Source organism: Trichechus manatus, unplaced genomic scaffold (genome assembly GCF_000243295.1).
Source record: "Trichechus manatus latirostris isolate Lorelei unplaced genomic scaffold, TriManLat1.0 scaffold00001, whole genome shotgun sequence".
Lineage (NCBI taxonomy): Eukaryota > Metazoa > Chordata > Mammalia > Sirenia > Trichechidae > Trichechus > Trichechus manatus.
This window is the reverse complement of record NW_004443937.1, coordinates 14252957-14275686: the sequence shown is the minus strand read 5'-3', so window position 1 is coordinate 14275686 and position 22730 is coordinate 14252957. Positions and strand designations below refer to the sequence as shown.

At 47.4% G+C, this 22730-nt stretch overlaps 1 protein-coding gene across 1 annotated transcript in view; it reads right to left on the bottom strand.

The window, feature by feature from the left end:
• GRIP2 (glutamate receptor interacting protein 2) overlaps nt 1–22730 on the bottom strand; it is a 60824-nt gene that overhangs the window by 1076 nt on the left and 37018 nt on the right. The window contains exons 18-29 of the mRNA XM_012558255.1: nt 20371–20557; nt 19702–19847; nt 18491–18571; nt 17676–17742; nt 17425–17570; nt 16386–16530; nt 14195–14334; nt 13359–13538; nt 12236–12419; nt 10476–10581; nt 2781–2924; nt 1438–1584 (exon numbers count right to left, since the gene is read on the bottom strand). Coding sequence (XP_012413709.1) covers nt 1438–1584; nt 2781–2924; nt 10476–10581; nt 12236–12419; nt 13359–13538; nt 14195–14334; nt 16386–16530; nt 17425–17570; nt 17676–17742; nt 18491–18571; nt 19702–19847; nt 20371–20557 — 1673 coding nt within the window. The remainder of the gene's footprint in view (nt 1–1437; nt 1585–2780; nt 2925–10475; nt 10582–12235; nt 12420–13358; nt 13539–14194; nt 14335–16385; nt 16531–17424; nt 17571–17675; nt 17743–18490; nt 18572–19701; nt 19848–20370; nt 20558–22730) is intronic.

Below are 22730 nucleotides of genomic sequence, written 5' to 3'. Positions count from 1 at the left end.
GAGCTGATGCCCTGAATTTGGACTTTTAGCCTACTTTGACTATGAGGAAATAAATTTCTCTTCATTAAAACCATCCACTTGTGGTATTTCTGTTATGGCAGCACTAGATGACCAAGACACAACTCCACGGCTACTTTTTTTTTTTTTTAAACAAATATGGTGAAGATCATTAGGGCCCAAGAATAGCTGGAGTGTTGGGAAGAATGGCTGAGGCCGGGGCACCTCACAGCTTTCTACCTGTTCACCCACATCTCCCAGGCCCCCTTGCATTTAGGCAGGCCACCTGACACTCGACTCCAGGCTGTGAAGGGAAGTGATGGTGTTGCTTCTAGGCGAAGGCAAGGAAAAGCTATGTACGATTTTCCAGTCTCTTTTCCTCTGCTGTGGAGACTATGTGTTTTAGAGCGGCAATCGCAAGATGGCGGGTCCTCTTGCTGGGAGGAGCAAACTCCTCACCAACCCACAATAGACACGCAGTGCAAGCAATGAATAAATGTTTGTGTAGGTTAATTAAGCCACTGATATTTGGGGTTTCTTACCCCAACATAACTTAGCCTAACCGGACTAATACAACTCCTATAATTAGTCCTTTTTTACAGATGAGGAAGCTGAGGCTCAGGGAGGGGAAGTGACCTCCCAAGGCCACTCAGCTGAGGTAGAAGGGGGCCCTTTCCCCACCCTAGGGCCAGAAAACACAGCCTGTTATATAAATGAGCCAAAGATAGCCTCTGTGTACTGGCCCCAAATTGTTTACCTCATAGCAGGCTAAGGTCCAAAACGCCAGCTGGCACCAAACTCAAATTTGTACATATTCAATTGTTTTAAAAATAGCCCCAATAAGCAGATTGTTAGCCACTTAGAGCAAGTAGAGTCGTCTGCTTTACATACCTCGCAGAACTGCACCCAACATCAGCTAGCCCTAGATAAGATAGAAGCTTTTAGTTATAAGGACCCCCAGTTGCAGCTGTCCTTTGGAGCTCTTGACCCAGAGACTCCCCACCTTGCTGCAGGAGGACATCACCTAGGGACACGTAACTTGGGACTACTAGATGAAAGTTTGCCATTTCAAACCCACCCAGAGGCACCTCAGAAGAAAGGACTGGAGATCTACTTCTGAAAGGTCACAGCCTTGAAAACCCTATGAAGCACAGTTCTACTCTGCACACGTGGGGTCACCATGAGTTGGAATCGACTCAGTGGTACCTGGTTTGATTTGGTTTTCCCCTTCTGGTGACTCCCTGCCCTACTTGCCTCTAGCAGACCTCCTGCTGTGGGGGACTGCCCCCTGAATGCGGTTGTCAATGTGTTGGACCCCAATAAATAGCCTGTTGTGCAACACTGCTATCTTGTGGTCATATATTTTTCCTTGATCAATCCCGAATTCCCCTGAACTCACTATGCGGTCCAGCCCATCTGTGCTGCCCTGCCCAGCGTCACCTGGAGGATCCTGTCGAAGGGCCAGAGGCCCCCACGCTGGGCTGGCCCATCAGGTCGCACAGTGTGGACATAGACACCCTTCTCCAGGAGGCCATCTGAGACGCTGAACCCAAAGTCATTCCTCATGGGGTCCTTGTGCAGGGTCACCTGGGAGCAGAAGAAGGGAGGAGGCTCCTGGAACTCTGACCTTGGCCTCCAGGCCCCATGGTAGCTCAAATCGCTTGATCTGGCATTCAGTACCTCGTGGACCCAGACCCCAGCCCACCTGAGCAACCCCGTGCTCTAGTGCTTCAGTGTCTTGCCCTTACCCCTCCTCCCCCTCAGCAAATTCTCCAGTTTACAGCATCAAATCTCCTCGGAATCCCTTAGAAAAGGATTTCCTTTCCAGTTCTTGCTTTCATCAGGGAGAAAGTCTTGTGGGGTACTAGTGTGTTTTTAACACCCTCTAACACTGACTCATCTCTGATTTCAACAAAGAGGCTTCTGGTGACTATTAAATTGGGCTAGAATTTACTAGTCTACATAGTAACTTACGGATGGCAAGAGATGCTGGCTTTCATTCAAGGTAGCAATGTAAAGGGTTTTTTGTTTTTTAACATATACAATAACTTGAGTGGTGAAACAGTGAGTCTACTTAAAGAAAAATATGAAGCCCTGTGTGTGTGTGTGTGTGTATCTGTATGTATGTATATTATGTATATACATATGTGTGTATGTGTACATATATACATGTACACATTCATGTGTGTATATGTATGTACATGTAAGTGTGTATGTGTAAGTGTATACATACTCACGTGTATGTGTATCTATGTGTATGAATGCACATACATGTGTGTATGAATGTATATGTATATGCATATGTGTGTATACATATGTGTGTGTGTGCATGCATGTATGTGTGTGTGTGTATGTATGTTTGCATGATAAGGAGCCCCGGCAGTGCAATGGTTAAGTGCTTGGCTGCTAACCAAAAGGTCAGCAGTTGGAATCCACCAGCAGCTCTGGGGAAGAAAGACCCAGCAATTTGCTCCTGTAAAGATTACAGCTGAGGAAACCCTATGGGGAAGTTCTACTCTGTCATACAGTGTCACTTTGAGTTGGAATCGACTCAGGGGCACACAACAACAACAATACACATGTATGGATGGACATATATGTGTGTGTGTGTGTGTGTCTATCACCCAAATAATGGGAATTTTAGAAGCTAGTACAAAATCCCTGTTTTACGGTGGAGGACAGCAAAGCTTGGATAGGGGCAGGAACCCATCTGGGAACACGTGGCAAGTCCCGATGGCACCAAGACACAGGACCAGACCTCCTGTCCCTGCCCCAGCGCCCACCTTGTGCATCTCCAAGGGCGTCGGCAACAACAGCTCCTGCATCTTTTCGGGGGGAGGGTGGACCTCCCGGCTCCTTCCCCGAGGCCCGGGGCCAGACCTGCTCTCGAGGGCCACACTCTGCACAGTGCCCGTCATGATGGATGCCTGCAGATGACACAGTCCTTCACGCATTCACACATTTGTTCAGTCATTCAGCATCAATGAACACCTACTATGTGCCAGCCTCCAAGAGCATATTATGAACAACACAGACACAATCCCTGCCCACTCAGGGTTCTCCATCCAGTAGTGGTGGCGGGGGGCGGGGGGAAGTCATTAATCAATCTCACAGACAATAAGAAAAATAACCATCCACAGTTATACCACACTTAGTCTGTGCTAAGCTCAGCTCTAAGCACGCCACACATATTTATTTTCTACAATATTATAAGGCAGGAAGACACTATTATTTTCTCCATTTTACAGATGAGGAAAATGAGGCTCAGAGAGACTAAGATTTGAAGCCAGCTATAAGTTGAGGCTCTTAAACCACTCTGCTATAATGCTGATCACAAAAACAATTAAGATAAAATTGCACAGGGCAGTAAATGTTACACAGATGAGGTACATGCAAGGTAGAACAGACAGATCCAGTCCAGTCTGAGGGGTCAGGGAAGCTTCCCTGAGCTGAGATCTGAAAGATGAGCAAGAAGAGTGGGAGGAAAGAGAGTCCCGGGCAAAGGAAACAGCATACGCAAAGGCCCTGTGGCTGGAGGGACAAGGACTATATTCTACAGGGAGAAATGTTAACTTGATCCTGGGAGTAACAGGGAGACACAGAAGGATTTAAGCAAAGGTGGCAGAAGGTGACATGATCAGATCTGTGGATTTAAAAGCACCTTCAGGCTTCTGGGTGGAGAATGGAAGCCAGGAGGGAGACCCGTCAGGGACTATGAATTGAATTGTGTCCCTCAAAAATAAGTATTGGAGTCCTAACTCCTATACCTATAAATGTAGTTTCATTTTGGAAATAGGGCTTTCTTTGTTATGTTAGTGAGGCAATATCAGTTTAGATGTGTTTTAAATCTAATCACTTTTGAGATATAAAAAGAGAAGATTAGGCACGGAAGCAAGCAAGCACCAAAGGAGAAAGATAGATGCCACGTGGAGATAGCCAAGGAACCGAAGAATGCCAAGAACACTTGTGAAACTGAGAAAAGGATTGTCCCCCAGAGCGGACAGAGAGAGCCTTCCCCTAGAGCTAGGGCCTGAATGAGGGCTTCTAGCCTCCTAACTGTGAGAAAATAAATTTCCGTTGGTTAAAGCCACCCCAGTGTAGTATTTCTGTTACAGCAACACTAGATGACGAGACAGATGGTGACAGAAGAGAAAGAGAGAAGGAGCAGAGTCGCGGCATGTCCTGGAGTTAAATCGACAGGTGTGTTGAAGGAGGGGTACACGGAGTCATAAATGCCCTGCCCTCAGCTGAGAAGAGCAGGCTTGTGGCCCTGAGGGAAATTCATTCATGTTCAGTTCAGACTGGGAAATCCACAGGGCAGGTGGTGCTAGGGTCTGTGGGATGGGAAGATGTGATTCTTAAAGGTCACATACAATTTGTTAGGCACAGAACTATCTCCACAGTCTAGACACTTCTCTCCCACTAACCGTCACAGTATCTGACTTTTCACCACATGTAACTGACATTTGGTAGGGCACAGTTTTGGTCTTCTGGAGATCCCCCAAGGGAAGGTAGATAATGATAACAGCTGTCTTAGGGCCAAGCTGTTGGGTTGGCGTGAGAAAGAAGATAGGAAAACACTGAAGAGGCACTGAGCAAAGAGGTAGGGAAGCCCATTTTTTAGAGCTTATAACTGGTGCTCATCTGCCTGGAGGGTCCAAAAGACAAGAGACTCAGAATCTTGGAATAATAGAATCATTAAAAATCAGAATTAGAGAGTCCAGGTATCAGACTCTTGGACCCCTAGAACTGTAGAATTCTAGGACTTCTAGTTAAGATGTAGACTGAGCTGATACAGAAGCTCACATCTCCCTCCAAACACACAGATGTAGTAGATTAAATTTTTTTAAATTAACACTCCAAAAACAAGAAAGAGAAATTCAGAGCCATATATGAGCAGGAGTGGAATCTTTTGGCTTAAGAAGGCAATTGTCATGGATTGCATTGTGTCCCCCAAAAGTATCTGTCAGCTTGGCTGGGTCATGATTCCCAGTATTGTATGATTGTATACCATTCTGTAATCTGATGTGATTTCCTTATATATTGTAAACTCTATCACTATGACGTAATAACAAGGATTAGTGGCAGTTATACTGATGAGGTCTATAAGATTCTTAAGCCAATCTCTTCTGAGATATAAAAGAGAGAAGCAAGCAGAGACACGTGGGAACCTCATACCACCAAGAAAGCAGTGCCAGGAGCAGAGCGTGTCCTTTGGACTTGAGGTTCCTCTGCAGAGAAGCTCCTAGACCAAGGGAAGGTTGATGACATGGACCTTCCTCCAGAGTCAACAGAGAAAGTGTTCCCCTGGAGCTGATGCCCTGAATTTGGACTTGTAGACTACTGGACTGTGAGAGAATAAAATTCTCTTTGTTGAAGCCATTCACTTGTGATATTTCTGTTATAGCAGCACTAGATTACTAAGACTGTAATGGAACCAGATATATATATTAGCAGCTGGGATATCTGTTCAGGGAAAAGATAGTGCTGCATCAAAGCAGGAAGCTTGGGGAGTGCCACCTCATTGTTGAATGGGGACTAGAAAATGTCTTCCCACCAGCCCAGGGACACAGAAGGTAACCACCAGGACTGAGTAGGCGTGTGTGCTGGGGTGGGGCGGAGGTGGAGGATGGAACCACTTGTGAGAAACAAGAAACCTTATAGCTTGACCTCTGTATTAGTGTGGGCCAGAATTTGCCTGCCATGAATAGTATAGAAACGTTGAGTTGAAAAATTAATGTTAAAAACAGGTCTGGAACTGGTAAAGTTAAAAGGCCCAAGCAAAGACATTTAAGAAACTACCTCAGAGTACTTCAACAATCCAGAGCAGATGTGGGATGCCTACAGAAATAACCACTGCTGAAAGTAAGCTCAATGATGAGATTAAAAAGCCCACCTGCCCACAAACATAACAAATAGGAGAATTCACATCCAGGGAACTAAAAATAATAGAGGAACTAAAATAAACTTTAAAAGAAGTGTCTTTAAAATGTGCAGAAGATAAGAAAATAAAAAGCAAAAGACACTAATAAAAAAGGCTATGACTATTTGAAAAGTAAAGGGCAATTATAGAAATAAAAAATGTAGAAATTGAAATTCAATATCTAAGAAATGGGCTAAACAGTAAACTAAATATAGCTGAGGAGAGAATTAGTGAATTGGAAGACAGATTAAGGAAAACAATTAGAACCCACTGCAGAGAAAATATGAAAGAAAAGTTTAGAGATACAGGAGATAAAATGACAAAGTTCAATAACCACCTAATACAACTGCCAGAAAGAGGTAATAAAGTATAGGTGATATTAAAAAATATAATGACTGGGAATTTTCCAAACTATAAGGTAAAAAATGAGTCCCCAGACTGAAAAGACAGAGTATTCAATAAGATAAATTAAAAAACAAAACAAACTCACACAGAGACATCAGAGCAAAAGAGCCAGCCATCACAGATAAGGAGCAATCCTCCAAGCCAATGGAAAGAAACAGCATTACTTTCAAGGGAACAGTGAACCTAACAGCAGCGACAAGAGTTGCCAGAAGACAATGGAATAATATATTCAAAGCCTTGAGGAAAATTTTAATTTCATACTCAACTAAAGTATAATTCAATTAAAACCAAAACCACATCTATTGCTGTCAAGCCGATTCCAACTCATAGCAACCCTATAGGACAGAGTAGAATTGCCCCCATAGGGTTTCCAAGGCTGTAATCTTTATGAAGGCAGACTGCCACGTCTTTCTCCCAAGCAGTGGCTGGTGGGGTCGAACCGTAGACTTCTCAGTTAGCAGCTGAGTGCTTTAATCATTGCACCACCAAGGCTCCTTATAATTCAGTAGTTAGGAGGAAATAAAGACACTTTCAAAACACAAAGTCTAAAAGCATTTACACCCAAAAACCCTCACTGAAAGAACTTCTAAAGGATAAACTCAGAAAGAAAGAGTGGGATGCATGAAGCAATGGTGCAAAGAAATTTGTTAAACATTCTGGTAAAACTAAATCATTTTTAGTTCATGGTCACTAATTTTGAGCAAAAAGTTCTCACCAAATGTTGGAAGATGGGAGAAAATAGTTTCTGTTTGGAGGGACGGTTCTGCTAGCATTCCACAAGCACTCTAAAGTGCTCGTCTTATTCAGGAGGACCATATTGATTAGATTTTGTTAGAAAAACAAAGTTAAGAAAGATGTTGAAAAATTCAGGTAAGGTCAATTGGCCTAGTCTTTTCAAAAAGTCAGTGTCATGGTACACAATGGAATATTATTCAGTCATAAAAATTATTGAAGTTTTGATAAATGCTATGACATCAATGAACCTTGAAAACATTATGCTCAGTAAAAGAAGCCAGACACAAAAGGCCATATACGTATGATTCCATTGATATGATATGTCCAGAATATTCAAACCATAGAAATGGAAAATAAACAGTGGTTGTCAGGGGGTGGGAGAGGAGAGGGGAATTAGGAGATATGGGGTTTCTTTTTGAGGTGATGGAGATATTCTGGAATTAGATAGTGGTGATGGTTGCACAATATTGTGAATATATACTACACACCATTGATTTTATACTTTAAAATGGTTACAAGGGTGAATTTTATGTTATCTGAATTTTATATTAAAAAAATTGTATAGGGTCGCTATGAGTCAGAATTGACTTGACAGCAACAGGGTTTTTTTTTTTTTTTTATGGTCATTAAAAAGTGACTAGGCTATAATTAAGAGAGTCTTTAGGGACATGGTAACCAGGTGCCAAGCATGGATTAAATTAAGACACTGGTTTGGACAAACCAGGTATAAAGGGCAATTTAAAGTCACCTGAGGAAATCTGAAGATGATCTTAGTATTAGAAGAAATTAAAATATATTGAAATGGAAAAACAGAGCAGTTAGCTAAAAAAGCAGATTACAAAACAGAACATACAGCTTGATTTCATCATCTTAAAAAATGCGCATATACTCCTTTATGTGGTGATCTGAAGGTGGTGGGAATGTTATGTCCTTATTTTTTATTTTTTGCTTTTATGTTGCTTATCTAATTTTGCACTATACACATGTATCACTTCTGTAATAATAAAAAAGTTTTAAAATGCAAAATTTGAATATTAAAAGCAAAACAAATGATTTAAGGATAATCACTAAAGTAATAAAATTAAAATTAATAATTTCCAAATCAGTGGTGGAGAGACTGAATAGGAATGAAAAATGCATCAATATAAAAGAAGGAAAGATAAATGATTAAAAGAAGTATAGAGAAAACATGATAAATAGAAAGTATAAAACTATATGCTAGAATTAAGTTTAACTACATTAGTAATCACAATATATATAAATAGACTAAACTTGCCTCCAAAAAGAGACTGTTGGATTAGGGCAAAAATAAGCTATATAGTGTATACAATAGATACACTTAAAACAGTGATACAGAAAGTTTGAAAATAAATAAACTGGGAAAATATTATTAAAGTAAAGCTGGTGAACAAATATTTTTATGCGAAAAATGGAATTTAAGGTGGAAAGCATGTTTAGGGATAGAAATACTGATTAAAGTTTAAAAAAAATTCACCAAGAAGTTACAGCAATCAGGAATTTATATGCAACTAACAACATAATCTCAAAGAATAGAAAGCAAAAACTGAAAAAAGGTCAAGGAGCAATTGTCAAATTTAAAACCATAGTGAGTATTTTATCATACTGCTAACAGAAAAAATAAATATAAATAAAGCATATAAAATTTAGTAAAGATGTAGGTTTTAACAAGTTTATTAACAATCTTGATCTATATAGAATCCTTCACTCAACAAAAGAAAATTCACATTCTTTCATAAGCATATGTGAAATATTAACTAAAGCTAATCACATACTAGGCCACAAAGAAAGAAATCTCAACAAATTCCAAAGAATTAATATCAAATCAAACACATTTTCTGACTGAAGTGCATGAAAATTAGAAACCAATATGAATTGGCTTTAAACTTTATGTTAAAAAAATAAAAACAAAAATACAAAGTTCAAAACCAAAAACTCTGCTTCCATATAACTCAAGGGCTTAAGTAAAAGTCACACCTAAAATTTAAAAAAGATATGCAATTGAATGAACAATAAAAGTATCATAAATCAAAACTGGTGGGATACTGCCAAAGGAGTGCTTACAGGGAAATTCGCAGCTTTAAATGCACTGTTACGGATAGAATTGTGTCCCCAAAATATGTGTTGTAAATCCTAACCTCTATGCCTGGTTATAACCCCATTTGGGAATGGGTTGTCTTTGTTATGTTAATGAGGCAGGATTAGTGCAGGATGTGTCTTAAATCAATCTCTTCTGAGACATAAAAGAGTACATAAGCAAGCTAGAAGCAGAGATGGGGGAAGAGACATGAAAAGCCACATGAAGATCACCCAGGAGCAGAAGCTCAAAAGAGACAAGGACCTTCCGCCAAGCTGACAGAGAGAAAAGACTTCCTCTAGAGCCGGTGCCCTGAATTTGGACTTCTGGCCTCCTAAATGTGAGAAAATAAATTTCTGTTTGTTAAAGACACCCCCTTGTGGCATTTCTGTTATAGCAGCACTGGATAACTAAGACATGCACAATGTTAGAAAAAGAGAAAGACCGAAAGCTGAGGAGCTAAGAAGCCAGGAAAAATACTATTACTTAAATACAAAAAAGTAGTAGGAAGAAAATATTGAAACTAAGCACAGAAATGAATAAGATAGAAAACAATGAAACGAGAGATAATTAACAAAACCAAAAATTGGTTCTTTGAGTAGCCTAGTAACTGGCAAGACTGATGAAGAAGGAAAAAAAAAAAAAATCCCCAATCAGCAATATTAAAAAAGGGGGCAAAAGCACAGATAAAGCAGAGGTTTAAATTCTTGTCCTCAGGGTACAAAGGAGCTTCTAGAGTAGCTTAGTTGAACCCTCCAAAGATCCTTCGCTCCCGAGCAGGCTGTTCCATTGTGGGCCATGCTGACCTCACACAAAGCTGCATTACCCTCTGGGCTCCCAGGGCCCCTCATCTCTCATGTTGTCAATGATATCAACATCCAAAGGCTTCCACAGGGCACACCCAAACCACATCTACATACCACACATGCACACACAGACACCAGAACTCCCTATGCATGTAAATGCTCACATGCAGACACACATATTCTGAATATACACCTTGCATTTGTGCATGCAAGAACATGCTCACATACATGCATACGTACATGCTCCCAGTGCACACTCAATGACATTAAACATGTTCACATGTCCACACACCCCAATGTGCTACCATGATACCCTCAATCACACTTGTGTACATGTCCATGCCCAGTCCACACACGGGTGGAGGCATATTTACACAGATGAAGGTGCCCAGGTGGGTGCACACCTAACAGATGTCACTCGCGTGCATGCCCCTGTCAACATGCTCACCTAGCACACACACCCTTGTGCCCAGACATATGTGTCCCACTCAGGCCGCAGGGTGGGTGGTCGTACCTCCAGTTCCCTCAGCAGCTCTGACTGACCACATGACTCCAGGTCTTCCAGAGCTTCGCCAAATACGCGCCAGAAGCCCTCCTCACCAGCGGGGCCAGGAACTGGGCTGTAACGTAGGAACCAGAGAGGGTCAACTCCTGGCAGGTGGGCGGGCAGGCAGGCGGGCTGAGGCCTGAGGACTCTTCGGGGCCTTAGGGCCCGGCGTTGGGCTCGAGGGGCCATAGGGTAGGCGGGCGGGCAGGCAGGCAGGCAGGCAGGCTGGCGGGCGTCCTCGGTGGCAGTGCTGGGGCCCCAGGGCAGTGGTTGGTGACACGGAATAGGGGGAAGACGCAGTTAGGGGCGACCAGAACTGTCGGTGGCCAGTTAGAACAGGGGCAGATGAGACGGGGTGGAGAGCGGTGACACAGGACGCCTGGGAAGAGAGACGGACGGACAGACAACAGACAGACAGGAGATCCACAGTGTAACCCCAGAGGACGGCCCCTGGCCCCATCCAGACACATAGCTTTGTGAGACAGTGACAGGAACAGAGCTGGAGCCAGCAAGGACAGAGATGGATGGAGAGGATGAAGTATTTCTGCTGGGGAGGGGTTGCGAGCACCCCACAACTTCTGTCCTGTCATATGAGAGTGTTATCAGTTCAAAAATCAAGTCTCATAAGAATGGCAACAACTCACATTTTCACACTTGAATCTGCTGTCTACAAGGTTCTTGACATTTTATGAAGCATGCTATGGTTGGCAGAGCACATTCTCTTTTACAAAGGCTTCACTCTCTTATGGGACCCTCGGGGAAGATGATGTGAAATAGTTGCCTCCTTCCCTTCCCATTTTACAGAAGAGAAAACTGAGGCTGAAGGACATTCACTCCATTCAAGTCAACTCTACAAACATTCCCTGAGCCAGGCCCTCTACTGGGCACGGGGATATGGCAGTGGATGAGGTGTGGCCCCTGTTCTTGAGATGCTGGTGATTCATTCACAAGGTGAATGAGCACCCGCTAGGTGTCACGCACTTAGCCAGGGTTGCCACATAGAAGAGATGATATCCAGGAAATTAACCAGATATGACACAAGGTGGCCAGTGCCACTAGGAGGCTCACACAAGCAGCTGTGGGTACCAGGGGAGGGAAGGAAGAATTCCTTCTTTCTGAGAAAGTTGGGGAAGCTTCCCAGACTTGAGCAGAGCCATCTCAGGGGAATTAGGGCTTGGTTTTGAGGGATGAGTAGGAATTTGCCCGGAGAGAAGAGGGAAAGGCATTCTAGGCAGAAGGAAAGTACAGAGATGGGACAGGGTGGCCATTGCCCAACAGGACCTGCTCCACACGAGCCTTCCCCTCCAGGGATGAGGCTGAGTCATTTGATGCCAATGCTAAGAAAACAGCCACACCCCCAGCCCAAGGCTTTTGGGGTAAGAGCCCTTGCAGGGCCATCAAGCAATCTGGGTTTAGTGAAGTGGGTCTGAGTTCGAGCTCTGAGTCCATTGCTGCTCTTCTGAGACTTAGACTTGGGAAGACCAAGCCAGGCTGCTTCCCCACCTCCACACCTCAGCCTGCTGTGCCCCCCACCCAGTCTGCCCTCTCCCCGTATCGGCTTGGCAGAGATGTCTCTGCTCAGTGCTTCGTCTTCTAGGAGGTCCCCTGCTCAGGGGCCAGGCAAGGCTCTTCCGTATCACACACACTCGCCCTGGGCAGCTGGCCGCCCTCACCCGACCTAGCCAAGAGACCATGACTGCCTCCTTCATGGTCTTTCCACCACAGACCTAGTTGGCGGCTCCCAATCCTCCTCCTCCTCCTCCTCCTCTTCCTCAGGGAAACTCTCATCCACAGGGGCCGGGGTATAGCTCCTCCTCTGGGGCTCCGTGGGTGGGGGGCTGCTCCTCAGGCGACCAGGCCGCCATTCCTGGGGGGTCACACCCCGGGCTGCCGCCTGTGGGGTGTAGGAACCTAGCAGGTAGAAAGGGGGGCATCTGTGTCCTCTCCATCACCCTCACCTTGCCCTCCTCCCTGCCCCATTACCAGCCATGCCAGGTGGCACTGGAGTCTTTGCCCCTCTCTGGGTCTGCATGGCTACCTAGACCTGCCCCCCCACCCTGAGGGCCCTTCCACCCCAGTCCCATCCCCAGAACCCCCAAGCTCACTCTCGTCCAGCATATAGATTTAATGCCCAGCTCTCAGACTCTAACCCAACTCCACTGGGCTGGGCTGGGCTGGGCTGACCTCCTGCCAGAGAGGGACGTTCAATGTTTTCACCACTACCACCACCATTAGGAGCTTGAAGCTCCCACCCCAAGGGGTGAGCTGAGAGACCCTGACCAGGAGGTCAAGATGGGAAGCTGAGACCTAGAGAGGGCAGGGTCCAGCAAGTGAGGAACAGGGCTAGGAGGTCACTTGAGGCCACCTGAGGCCTCCCTCCAGCTAACCCCTGAGCTGGGAGTCGCTTCAGCCTGGGTCACAGAGGCCAGACCAGCCACTGAATTCCGACGCTCCCCTGAGGCTATCAGTGGTCTCAACATACATGGAGGAAGCTTGTATCCTGGGGGTGTAGGCTGGGGGCTCCAACCTGAGCTGGGTCTTGTAGGGTGGGCTCACAGGGTTTGAGGGGCTTTCTACCTGCCAATCTTCAACTGTATGCAACAAACATTGATTGAGCACATGCTGTGTGCCAAGCACTGGGCTAGGCACGAAGGACACAGCATAAGCAGGCTGACTTAGCCTTTGATCTCCTGATAGGGAAATTTGAATAGCCAGTTATGGAACTGTGGCCAAAGGAGCACAGAGAGTGGCTAATGGGCTCAGTTGGTCCCTAAAGAATGGAGCTAGCTAGGAGAGGAGTAGTGACAGGAAGGAGAGCGTGGTGCTTGTCCAAGAGCACTGAGGCATTACCTGTGCTCCCAAAGCCACCCTCTGTAGTTGAGCTGTCCCACGACTCCACAGCGCTGTCCACACTGGGCACGGCGGGCGAGAACCGGGATGCCAGCAGGCCCCCTTTGAGAGCCTCGGGCGGGTCCTCATCCCCATCACTGGCCTCACTAAGGCTGCCTGACTTGTGGGGTGGGAGGGAGCCTGGAGGAAAAAAGTTATGTCACTGCCACTGGCCTCTGACCCCAGGGGACAATGGGAGACACGGAGATACTCAGCAAGCCTCAGTTTCCCCGTTTCAGTCTGGTTTGGGAACCCACAGGCACTGAGCCCCTGCTGGGTGCTCGTAGGTGATCTGACACGTGCTCCCTCATTTAATTGCCCACGAGGGGACACGCTAATAAGATCCCTGTGTGCAGATGGGGATACTGAGGCTAGGGGAGTCTGAACCACATGACCAGTCCCCATGGTGAACAACAGTGGAGCCCAGATTAGAAGTCAGGCTCCTTCCACTGCTCATGGTAGCCTCGCTATCAAGGCTTTAGGGACATATTTGGGGAAACTGAAGAATGCACAGGTTATGATCATGATGCACAGCAGGCACCTTAACAGACAGGAGGTGATGAAGAGCGTGGGTATGGAGTGCTGGGTTCAAGCCCAGCCTCTGCCCACACCAGCTGTGTGACCTTGGGCTCATCACTCCCATCTCTGAGTCTTTGTTTCCTCAGCTCCACCAGGTAGCCTCCCACCTGCACAGGGCTGTGTCTTTGGGGAGGTTGCACATGCAAAGCCTAGCACAGAAGCAGGGATTCCCTTCCTAAATGGGTTTGGTGGTCCCTAGGGCATAGGGCAAGGCTCACGGTCCAGCTGCTTCTTGATCTTCAGTGTGACGGTCTCACCAGCCACCTGCAGGAGGTGGATGGCCTCACTCAGTGGCCTGCCCTTGAGGCTAATGCTGTTGATGGCCAGGATACGGTCCCCAACATGGATGGCACCAGTCCTGGGGAGGGGGCACAGGGCAAGGGATGGGGATTAGACACCCAGGGCCTTAGAGAGGGGCTCTGCCCATGGAGAACCTGGAAGAGCCCTGAGGCTTAAGCCTGGATGACCCTAGTTAAACCCAGTGTGACCTTGGGTTGCATTAATAGAGGTATAAAGTCTAGGATGTGGAAGGAGATTATCCTGCCCCTCTAAAGTTAGTGTCCAGCTGAGTTTTGAGAATGGTTTCAATCCCAGATCTGCCACATACTAGCTGTGTGGTATTAGGCCAAGTTTCTTAACTTCCCTGAGTCGCAGTTCCTTCATCTGTAAAACAGGGATGACAACAGTATTTATTTCATCAAATTATAAGCCTTGGGTGGCCTTTCCCTCTCTCTGAGCCTCAGTTTCCCCACCTGGAGAATGAGCAAAATCACCGGGCCCAGCTGGCCTCATGGGGGATGTGAGGGGCTGATAAACCAAGTGGTAGCATTGCTCTGGCCCAGCAGTTTGCTCCCTGGATGCCCATTAGAATTACCTGGAGAGCCTCCACCCCAGTCCAATTAAACAGGACCTGGAGGTGGGGCTAAGAAAGGTGGTTCTGAGGGAAAGCCAGTGCTGAGTGGGGAGAGCAGTTACAGCAGGTGCTAAGAACACACCTGGCTGGGAGAGAAGGAGGCAGAGGACTGGGGTCAGGGGTCTTGAACTCCAAATGTGGAGGGTGCCCTCAGGCGGGGAGAACCTGCCGGGTTGAACCCAGTTGTACCCTCATGCCCAGCATTATCCAGAAGGCTCCCTGGGGACATCCAGAGGTGAGTGAGTCAGGAATGACGCATTCAGGGGAGGAAGCCCCCGAGCTGTGCTGTTGAGCGCTGAAATGTGGATACTGAGGACTGAAATGTGGCAGGTCTGAACTGAGACAGGCTCAAGTGTAAAATACATACTGGAGTCTGAAGACTTAGTGTGTAAAAAGAATGTAAAATATTAATATTTTTATATTAATTACATGTTGATCAAATTAAACATATATGTACATATATAAGATTAATTTTATTTCTTTTTACTTTTACTTTTCTAATGTAGCTACTAGAACATTTATAATTAAAATTGTGGCCCACATCGTATGTCTGTTGGGTAGCGATGAGCTAGACCAGCACCACGAGAGCAGGGGGTCGTCTGCTGCATGGCACTCAGCCGGTACCCAGCAAATGCTGTAGTTGATGAGGACATTTGGGGTCAGAACGGTCACACCAGTCACTGCAGTCTGCTGGGTATCCAGCAGGGGGCACACCAGGAGTGGAAACACCAACAGGGCTAAGTGCTGTGGCCTGAGCCTCAGGCCCCAGAATCCCTCTCCTCCTGCCTGCTCTGCTGGCCACGCTGCCGCCTCTCCTCCCTATGTCCTCTGCAGGGGCCCATGCTGTCCCTCCAGCCCCGGCCAGGCTCCCCCTGACAGCCAGCCCCTCCCAGTGCCAGAGAGCTTATCTCTTCCTTGCCTGCTCTGTCTCTGGTCACTACTCCGTCTCACCTGTGCTGGGATCACCACCCTGTGGGGCCCGTTCCACCCCTGGGCCCCCCGGACCCACCTGCTTCCCCACCCAGGACAGCCTGAGACAGAGCCTGAGGCACCCCCCTTCTCACAGCTCCCCGCCTGCCACTTTTAGACATACTTCCTAAAAGAGGGTCTTCAGGGGGCAGTCCCCCAATGCCTCAGGAAAAACTGCCCCTATACTATGAAGGCACACAGTGGGTTCCCCCAAAAAAGCTTACAACGCTGACTTTTGAGAAACTGCAGAATCTCTAGGTTGGGAGCAGGGGTTAATACACTTTTATCCAACACCTACCTGGGGCTATGAGGTCTGCTGGGGCTGCTGGCCTGCCTCTGCCCTGGGAGGCAGGAGCTAACACTTTCACCTTACAGATGAGGAAACTGAGGTACAGAGAAGGGAAGTGACTGGCCCAGTGACACCCAGAACAAAGGTCAGTATCTAGTCTGGCTGTTCCCAAAGCCTAGCTCCTGCACCGTGGGGGTCCCTGGGCCCACCCCTGCATCCCCACAGAGCCCAGGCCCACCTCTCAGCCAGGCCACGCTTAGTGAGGCCTGAGATGATGATGGGGTCAAAAGGCTCCTCGGTGCCCGAGATGGTGATGCCCAGGGGGCCACCATAGCGTTTCAGCTCCACTGTGTAGCTGATGGCGCCCGTAGTCTCCTGTTCGTCTGCAAGGGTGGACACCCATCAGGGGTGGAGGTGGGGGGTCAGGGGTGGGGGGACAGGACTGTCACCACCTCCTGTAGCCTCAGTGCTCTTGCTTACTCACTCATATGCACCCATTCACTCATTCACTCACTCACTAATTAATCCATTCACTAGGCCATAACTTCAGACAGTTCTTCTGTCTCCAGGAGTATTTTCTTCAGCCCAAACACCATTAAAATGAAAGAAGGAAGGGACGGGAAGAGGAGGGAAAAAAAATAACTGGACTTAACATTTTAAAATATAGATTTCACATACCACACAAAATAACAATAATGATATGGTGATGATGGGAAACCAGGTTTCTAACTTGTCTTAAAAAAATAAGAAATCTGCCCACTAGTGACCCTCTTTCCCAAGGCTGGAGTTGACAGCTGCCTCTTTGAATAGGGGATTCACTCTCCAGTTGCCACAGTCCTCACCCCTCCCTTTTGCCTCCCCAACCTGTAGAATTATTCTTACCTTCTACCAGGTTTGCTCATTCATGGCATTTGTCTAGCCTCAGCGGTGTCTGAGTTTCAGCCTTCGCTTATTCTTCACATACCCAGTCATTCAGTTATGCATTCTCATTCACTCACAGCGCCTCCCACCCATCTATTCTCTAGGGGGTCTCCTCTGCCAGGCTTTGAGCTAGGCACGGAGGATACAGGCAGGGTTTCAAACTTCAGCCCACCATGCAAAGGCCCTGGGGGACCGCAGACTACAGTGCTGCCCCCTCCTCCATTTGTTCATTCAAGGGGCCTCCTCAAGCCAGTCCTCAGTTGGCACCCACAGCCTCCCTTCCCCAGCCAGAGGGAGCCCAGATTGCAGGCTGGGGAGAGCAGGATTGGAGGCCAGGGTGGGGGGTGGGGCCATACCAGAGTTGTCCTCATCCTTCCGGATCTTCAGCTTCACCAGGTCCTCGCACTGCCGCAGGATCTGCACGGCGTCCTCCATGGGGCAGTTATCCAGGCGGATGTTGTCGATGGCCAGCAGCTTGTCGCCTGGTTCGAGGGTGCCAGTCCTGCACAGGTGGGGGTGGGGGTGGGGATGGGAAGGGGCCTGGCATATGTAGGCGCTGTACCAACCCCGCTGCCGCTGTCCACGCCCATGCCCGGGGCAGCCCTACCTGTGTGCCACACTGCCTTTCTTGATGTCAGAGATGATCAGGGGCTCCCCTCGCTTCCTGCTGGCCGCTGGAGGAAAAGGGGCATGAGTCCGACCTTTGACTGCCTCAGCCTTGGGGGTGGCCAGGCCCAGGGGTGGGGGGCATGGACTCTGGGCCCCACAGCCTGCTCACATCCTGCTCCCCTTCTTCCTGGCGGGGTGACTGAGAGCAAATCAGCTCACCTTTCTATGCCTCCATTTCCCTTCTTTAAAAATGGGAATGATGCCGCGGGCCTCATGGGGGTGCTGAGATGCAGCTAGGTACCGCAGGCCCAAGACCTAGTGGGATTCCTGGTGCACAGTAGGTGCTCAGTAAATATCAGCTCTTTTTCCCTCCTGCTGAGCCTATCCCCCAGCCAACTGTGAGCCCCTTGAGGGGCTGTGTCTTGTTTCCCCAGCACCTACTCTGTTCCCCTACTATGAATTAAGCGCCTACTTCCGGGCACTGGAACACAGTGTCTATCTAGAAAAACCAAACCACTTTGAACTAAGGGTCCTTCCCCTCTTCTTCCCCCCCCCTCCAGGAGATCTGTAAGGCCAGACACTCCCACTGTGCAGAAATGGAGGACATCGAGGCGTCTTGCTCAAGCGCACACAGCCAGGTCCTGCAAAATGGACCAGGACTGACGTTAGCCAGAGCCTCCTATCCGGCCACGCTGTGGCCTCTCTGCCCCGAAAATGCTGGTTTGAGCAGCAGCCCGCCGTCCACAGCGAAGCAAGCTCTTTTTCATGGCAGGTGGGCTCTGAGCGGGAGGCCTGCACAGGCGAGGGACTCACAGCTGATGGTGATGCCCAGCTCCACACCACGTCTCTTGGGTAGTTTCACATGGAAGGTGCCGCTGCTCGGGATGACAGACTCTGGGTATGAACAGACATGGATGACATGAGACCCAGGGGAGAGGCCTCGGGAGTCCCAGCCCCAGCCCCTTAAGGCCCCCTGGGAGGGACCCCAAACAATCAACCCCTGGCAGATGAGGAAACTTCTCCCACCTGGCAGATGAGGAAACTGAGGCACAGTGATGGATAGATTTGGTCAAGACAACCAACTCACCCAGTCAGGGCAGAGTGGGGGTGAGAACCCAGACCTCACACTCCCAGCTGGGATCCCCACAGCCAAATCCAGCCCAGTTGAATGCAGCAAGGCCTGGCTGAGCACTACTCTGTGCAGGCCTTGGTGGGCTGTCTTCCCCTAATCACACCCCTCCAGTGGATGGACTCTTTTACAAACAGAGGGGGAAATGTCCTGTCCAAAGTCACAGAGTGTCTAAATCGCAAAAGCAGAATTCTGACATGAGTTGTTGTGGATGCTTTGCCGAAGCCATGCAGATCAGGAGTTTGGAGTACGTTCAGCACCCCTCACCCCACCAGGCCCTGCCGCACTACGAAAATCCCTCATCAGCCCAGCACTAGTGTGTGAACTCCCTCCCAGGCCAGTGCCCTTCTTTCCACCATTAGTGCTTAGTCATAAACAGCAAATGTCCCTGCGAGAAGGACCACCTGGGGAGGAGTGGGGTGAGGTGGAAGAACAATCCCACAAGGCAGGAACAGGACACAGAGGGGAGGGAGCACAGGCGTCCTGAAGGGAGGGGGCTGCTAGGGCAAGGGTGGATTATCCAACAGGCAAGGTAAGCACAGTGCTTACCTTGCTTACCAGATCATCTGTAGTAAACAATTTCCTATTTTTTCACCACATCAAAGATTCTGCTTCTAGGTATGGCTGGCATCTGTCTCTCTCTCAACCCCACAGCACCTTCCTACAGAATCAAAGCCTCTTTTCAAATTTACAATCCCTGACAGGGGCGGATGACCCAGTAAGCCAGGTAAGCACAGGCTTACTTGTGCTTACTTACTAATCTGTAGTGAACAATTTCATATGGGTTTCTTCTGTAGTGAAATTGTTCATTACAGATGACCTGGTAAGCAAGGTAAGCACCGTGCTTACCTTGCCTATTGGATTATCCATCCCCGTGCTGGAGTCACTCACTCACCAGCCACATCGAACTCGATTTCCAGCACGACCTTGTGGGCCAGAGCAGCGTCCCGCAGCAGCTGGTTGGCTTCCTCCATTGTCCCATCCTCGGTGGCGATGCCGTTGATGGAGAGGACCCGGTCCCCCACCTGCAGCAGCCCACACCTGAACAGGGAGCAGCCCAGCAAAGAGAAGAGGCCAACATCACGGCTCCACAGGGAGAGAGGATCTCTGTGCTGGACAGGGCCAGGACCGGACCTGGGCCCTCATCGCTTTCCCTCCCCAGCTGGGTTTGCCCCTCAGCTCTGCCCTAGGCCAGCTATGTATCCTCCAGCAATTTGCCACATGGCTCTGGCTAAGGGCTTGACCTCAGTTTCTCATCTGATGATGCCATGGGCCTTACAAGATATACATACAGAGTGGTTAAGCCTATGGACTCTGTCAAATGGATAGGGGTTCAAGTCCTGGAGATTCCACTCATGATCTGTGTGACCCTCGGCAAGTGAGTCAGCTTCTCTGAGCTTCAGTTTCCTCATCTGTGAAATGGGGCTGGTGATGGTTGATGTGATGATTAAGCGCTATATGGCTGTGAAGGCTGGGGCGTGGTGTTGTGACTAGGTTTCCCTGGTTGTCTGTGAGCCCCTGATTTTAGAAATTGACAGGTGTGGGGACGGGGCAGCAGACTCACCTCTCGGCCGGGCTGTCAGGCTCGATGAAGCGCACGAGGGGCGGGGAAGACAGGGTCTCAGTGGCAAAAATGCCACCCTGGAGCTGGAGGCCGAAGCCGCTGAGGGGATCTCCACAGAGCACAACCTCGGTGGTCTCTGTGTGCACAATCTGCCCACCTGGTCCCACCGTGCTGGAGGCCAGCGACACTGTGGGGCAGATGGGCACAGGCACTCAGGTGGGCCACCCCGTGAGGCCTTCCTGCCTACCCACCCCCAGCCCAAGACCTGGAGTCAGGGGGCAAATAAGTGGAAGTCCTAGCTAGTCTGTTCTGAACCTTGGTTTCCTCATCTGTACAATGGGATTGTAATGCCCACCTGGAGGGCTGTGGCAAGGATTAGGGAAGACAGCGTATGGGACTGTCCCATCGTAAAACAAGAGACTCTGAGGGTCCATACTATCATGTTATGTCATGTTATATTATTTTAGCATATACTATAAAAAAAACAAACCTGTTGTTATGGAGTAGATTCTGATTCAGGGTGACCACATGTGTTATAGAGTAGAACTGCTACATAGGATTTTCTTGGCTGTAATCTGTATGGAAGCAGATTGCCAGTCCTTTCTTTCACAGTGCTGCTGGGTGGGTTCGAACCACCAACCTTTATGTTATTGGTCGAGTGCAAACCATTTGCGCCACCCAAAGACCTTACTATATGCTATCGCATATATTATGTCAAGGAGCCCTGGTGGCACAGTGGTTAAGTGCTTGGCTCTAACCAAAAGATAGGTGGTTCAAGTCCATCAGTCGCTCTGTGGGAGAAAGCTGTGGCAGTCTGTTTCCAAGACTTACAGCCTTGGAAGCCCTATGGGGCAGTTCTACTCTGTCCTTTAGGGCCACTATGAGTTGGAATTGACTCGATGGCAACTTTTTTTTTTTTTTAATATATATTGTTATTTTTTGTAACATCTTTATTGAGATATAATTTACGTGCCATAATATTCACACATTTAAAGTGGACAAGTCAATGGTTTCTACTATGTTCACAAACTTGTACAACCATCACCACAATCAACTTTAGAACATTTTCATCACCTCAGTAGGCAACCTGTTCCCTTCAGGTGTCACCCCTAATCTCCGCATCTCCACCAGACCCTGGCAACCACTAATCTACTTTCTGTCTCTATAGAGTTGCCTGTTCTGGACATCTCATATAGATGGAATCGTTCAGTATGTGGCCTTTGTGACTGACTTCTTCACCCAGCATGTTGTCAAGGTCCACTCACGTTGTAGCATGTTTCAGAATTTCATTCCTTTTTACGGCCGAGTAACATTCTATTGTATACATACACTACATTTTATTACCCATTCATGGACATGGGGGTTGTGTCCACATTTTGACTATAATGAATAATGCTGCTATCAACATTCATATACAAGTTTTTGTGTGAACATATGTTTTCATTTCTATTGGGTGTATATACCTAGAAGAGAAATTGCTGGGTCAAATGGTAACTCTATGTCTGTTAGATATATTATATTACTTAATGGATGTTGTTTTATATTCCATATACAAAATACATTCATAGTATTGCTACAGTTATTAAATATTATTTATTATATATTAAACGAGCCCTGCTGGCACAGTGGTTAATTGCTGGACTGCTAACCAAAAGGTCAGCAGTTCAAAACCACCAGCTATTCCTTGGGAGAAAAATGTGGCAGTCTGCTTCCATAAAGATTTACAGCCTTGGAAACTCTATGGGGCAGCTCTACTCTGTCCTCCAGGGTTTTTTGGGTTAAACAATCAAACAAACAAAAAAAAAAAACCGCGCTGTCATCAAGTTGATTCCAATTCATAGCAACCCTACAGGATAGAGTAGAATGGCCCCACAGGGTTTCCAAGGAGCAGCTGGTAGATTTGAAAGCCAACCTTTTGGTTAGCAGCTGAGCTCTTAAACACTGCACCACCAGGGCTCCTTTTTGGGTATTATATAGTAAATAAAATTTACTGCTGCATTTCATTCTATTACTAATTATATACCATTGTATCTTTATATATTATTTTATTGCATATTATATCCATATATAATATTGTATATAATATAGGAGCCCTGGTAGCACAACGGCTAAGGGCTTGGCTGCTAACCAAAAGGTTGGCGGTTTGAACCCATCCAGCAGCTCTGAGGGAGAAAGACCGGGAGATCTGCTTCCATAAAGATTACAGCCTATGAAACCCTATGGGGCAGTACTACTCTGTCACATGGGATTGCTATGAGTTGAAAATTAACTCCAAGGCACCTAACCATAACAACATATATACTATATAATATTATGTGTGTGTGCGTGTGTGTGTATTTAAAGTTTTTTTTGTTTTGTTT